General features: G+C 37.2%; 1 protein-coding gene across 1 annotated transcript; it reads left to right on the top strand.

The window, feature by feature from the left end:
- The first annotated feature begins 200 nt into the window (after nucleotides 1–200).
- Nucleotides 201–3,805, top strand: LOC109171146 (putative dual specificity protein phosphatase DSP8). Its single transcript, XM_019320277.1, has 6 exons — nucleotides 201–815; nucleotides 1,329–1,451; nucleotides 2,240–2,333; nucleotides 2,419–2,501; nucleotides 2,614–2,703; nucleotides 3,345–3,805. The coding sequence occupies exons 1-6, from the start codon at nucleotides 615–617 to the stop codon at nucleotides 3,609–3,611; spliced, it is 858 nt and encodes a 285-aa protein (XP_019175822.1). The 5' UTR covers nucleotides 201–614; the 3' UTR covers nucleotides 3,612–3,805.
- Nucleotides 3,806–4,062: the final 257 nt, after the last annotated feature.

Raw genomic sequence — 4,062 nt, 5'->3', positions numbered from 1 at the left:
TGGTTATGTGGAGATTATACCCAAAGCGGACAAATTCATTGTGTGCATCAACATTTATCCAAAATAGGCAAATTTCTTATGCACATCAATATTTGACCTTTCTATTAAGTCACTTTGGAGTTGAGAATTCAATCTTTTGAGAAAAGAAGTTGATGGATGCCTAATTTTAAAGAATGAAATGGGTGATTGTGCAAATAACTCTAATCACAAATTCACAAGGTCGTCATTCAAATTTCCGAATGCTTGACTCTCCTCTATTTTCCTTCATCCTCTGTAGTCTGAACTCGATCGTCCATTATATTCTCTCTCCTTTCAATTACATAACACTCCCAAGGCGCAACCTCACTCAGAGACTCCCCATTTCTTCCTATAATAACACAAATACCCTTCAATCCTCCAATCCCAATGATTCGCCCTGCTTTTCCTCTCTCGAACTCTGTAATTTTCACCGAATCCTGCACTTCCATTCACCTATTTTCACCGAAATAAGTTCCCAACATGCTATCAATCATTCCGAATTTCTCGGATTCCGTGGAAAATTGATCGATTAAAGTTTTGAGATTTGGATATAATCAGTTCAATTGAATTCAGGGTTTTTAGTATTTTTGGGTGAAATGAAGATCGAAGAGTTGGATGAGACCGGTGAGAGCATGTGTAGAAGTGAAAGCGAAACCAGGTTGATGATAGTTCGAGTCGACGCGAAGCGAGCGCTAGTCGGAGCCGGTGCTCGGATCCTCTTCTACCCGACCCTTCTCTACAATGTTTTCCGCAACAAAATTCAGGCTGAGTTTCGATGGTGGGATCAGATTGATCAGGTTTCTTATCTTATCTTTTTATTTTATTTTTCTTTGGGGCTCATTTACTAATATTTATTTATTTGGTTAAATTTATTAAAATTTTTAAATGTCAAAAGGTAGTAGTTGCTGGGTGATCATTGCTTGAGTGCTTGGATGGGATCATATAGTTTTGTTTGTTGATATATTGAAACTTATGAAGGGAAAAGTTATAATCTTTGCAATTTTTGAAGATTCTTCTTTAACTTCATAGTCTGTATTAACGTGTGTTTATATGTTTAGTTAAAAAAGAGATGCGTTCTTATACAGGTCAATGAACTGAATGCTTAATGAAATGTACTGTATATAACTAGTATGCAATGATTTCTATTTTTTGTTTATTCAATAATAATAATAGAAATTGATCTACTGTTTGGTGAAAACTTGGGTTGACTTTGCATTTCTGGGAATGTGAGGAGAGAGGCACCTGTTTTTGTTTACTTGTCTAATTTCCAAAGGATTAAACAGATTGATTTTGTTTTCTGGTTTGTTCAGTTTCTCTTGCTTGGAGCTGTACCGTTTTCAAAGGATGTACCTCGATTGAAGAAGCTTGGAGTTGGTGGTGTAATCACTTTGAATGAGCCATATGAAACATTGGTTCCGACCTCACTATACCGTGTAAGTGTTGTTGATGACTAATATTGTCCATACTCGAGTGGGGGTGTTGTTTGAGCTTTTTGATGTTCTATAACTTTATGTGTCAATTTAATGATTGAAGTTGGAGTGGTCTATATTTTTTCTTTGGAAGCTCACTTCTGATAATATTGATTTAGTGTTGAACTTCACTGTGTTTACCTCATAGTTGTTCTGTGTTATTGAATGCTTTATTGCTATTTGTTATGTTAATTTTTATTATTCATTTATTTATTTTATTTTATTTTATTTTTTTGTCTCAAGCTCGATATTGATTTTTTCCCCATAAATGTATCTTTAATTCTCCAGGGTTTTCGAGATATCCACAGTAAGATGTAGCGCTATCCTTTCTTTGTAGGGTGGTAAGAGTTTTGGTTCTCTAGGTGGTCAGTGGTCCAAAGACTGGTTTTCTCTCTTAGATTGTTAGGCTTATAGTTCAGATAGGATTTGGTGGCAATATTTCTTTGGTGAATAAATATTTTTTGGGGTCTTTGGTGTACTATTATTGTCTGAGGACAGTACAGTAATGGACTTCACAATTTGTTTCATTATTTCTTCGAAGAGATGATGATGGGATAATGCCAATTTCCTCCCCTGCATTCTATACTTTAAACGCTATTACTTCTTCCCGAGAACACTTTTGTTCCTAAGAATTAACCGACATTTTCAGTAGCTTGTTTGATGTGCATCTAGCCATCTATGATACTCTGGAGTTATGGTTTTCGCTTTCATCATGCCCAGGATAACATATCATTTCTGTTTTGTATTTTCAGGCACTTGGGATAGACCATCTTGTCATTCCAACCAGAGATTATTTGTTTGCCCCTTCATTTGGGGATATTAACCGAGCAGTGGATTTTATTCACAGTGAGTACAGTTATAATTTGACACTTCTAAGCATTACAATATGCTCCTTGATATCGCTGTATAATTTTCCCATTGCTGGTTACAGAAAATGCATTGAGTGGTCGGACTACATATGTCCATTGCAAAGCTGGGAGGGGAAGGAGTACAACCATTGTGCTTTGCTATTTGGTAGTCTTCTTTTTGTGCTGTTGAATAGTGCCTATCAGGGAGCTTTCCATTGCTTATGAAATGGGCCATTTATTTCAATCGAATTGTGAATTGACATGTTGATGATCCTTAGGTGGAGTATAAAAACATGACTCCTTCAGAGGCACTGGAGTATGTTCGCTCAATAAGACCTAGAGTCCTATTGGCTCCTTCTCAATGGAAGGTAAGTATGCCTACATTCTCATCTATACACGTCAATCCTCTTATTGTAGGGACTCGGGTGTGTTTGGTTCGCCACATGGGAATCAGAATCGGAATGGGTATCAAATACTTGGTAATGGTAATAGGTTTTGGTGAAAGTATTTTGCATGTTTGGTAGTAGGGTGGAATGAGAATGATTATCAATATTGCTATTTGATTATGTATGAGGAGGAATAATAGAATGAAACTCTTATTTTATTAGGGAATGAGTTTTTCAATTAAGGGGGTAATCAAAACTCATAGTAGTGTTCTCAAAACCTGTCAACCAAACAATAACAATGACTTTGATATTCATTCTTGATAGCTAAACCTGTCAACCAAACACACCCTCGATGTGATTAATAGAGCCATAGGTGTTGTTGGGCAGAGGCCGGTAAGGACCGAGTCCAGCACCATGTGGCTATGGGGATTGTTGGGCGGAGGCCGGTAAACGGCCAAGTCCAGCACCCTGGCTCTCGAAAATATGATGGCGGTATAAGGAAATAAAGTTGTGCCTTCACTACTAGCCTATAGTTTTTGGCGTAGTGGTAAGCGCTTGATCCTAACCGGTGTTAACATCCCCTACTATTATCTGCAAATTGATGTAAATATTACATTAAACAGGCGGTTCAGGAATTCAGGCAGTGGCGAGCGGCATCAACTTCTTCATTCTCTCCATCCGGAGATGCTGTACTGATCACAAAAGCAGATCTAGAAGGGTACAATAGCTCTTCCGATGACAACATTGGTAAGGAGTTGGCAGTTGTACCCCGAATGACACGGACGACAAGCCCAATGATAGCAAGGCTATCCTGCCTGTTCTCGACGTTGAAAGCTTCAAGCAGTTGCGGGCCAATCACAAGGCAGCTGACTGACGCCCGCGCTTGCTAGTACAAAACTGCTCGCTCTCTTGTACAGAAGAGGAATACTCGAAATAAGCTTAGCAGAGTGGTATGTGTACCTCTAATCCCTTGTTTATGTGTGAATACCGTGTATCGTAAGTAGGAGGAAAACTGCGTTAAATTATGTCTGTATAACTTAATGTTTGATGTGTATATATATTTGGAAGAATTTTTGTTGATTCACATTCACATGTAGCTGCGGTCGATGGGAAAGATTAAGACAGGTATGACTTTAATTTAGAGTTAATACTTAATTTAATCCTTGACTATATTAGTTTTATCGATATAGTTGTAAATAATTTTTTGTGCTTAATTTGGTCTTGGATTAAAATGTTTTTACTTAATTGAGTATCCTGTCTTGTTAGCTGTTAAAATCAAGGATTAAATTGAGAAAAAATATTATAGTCGATGACTAAATTTGGTATTAATAAAGGAATTAT

Source organism: Ipomoea nil, unplaced genomic scaffold, assembly GCF_001879475.1.
Source record: "Ipomoea nil cultivar Tokyo-kokei standard unplaced genomic scaffold, Asagao_1.1 scaffold3394, whole genome shotgun sequence".
Taxonomy (NCBI): Eukaryota; Viridiplantae; Streptophyta; class Magnoliopsida; order Solanales; family Convolvulaceae; genus Ipomoea; species Ipomoea nil.
The sequence above is the reverse complement of the archived record's forward strand: the minus strand, read 5'-3'. Positions and strand labels throughout refer to the sequence as shown.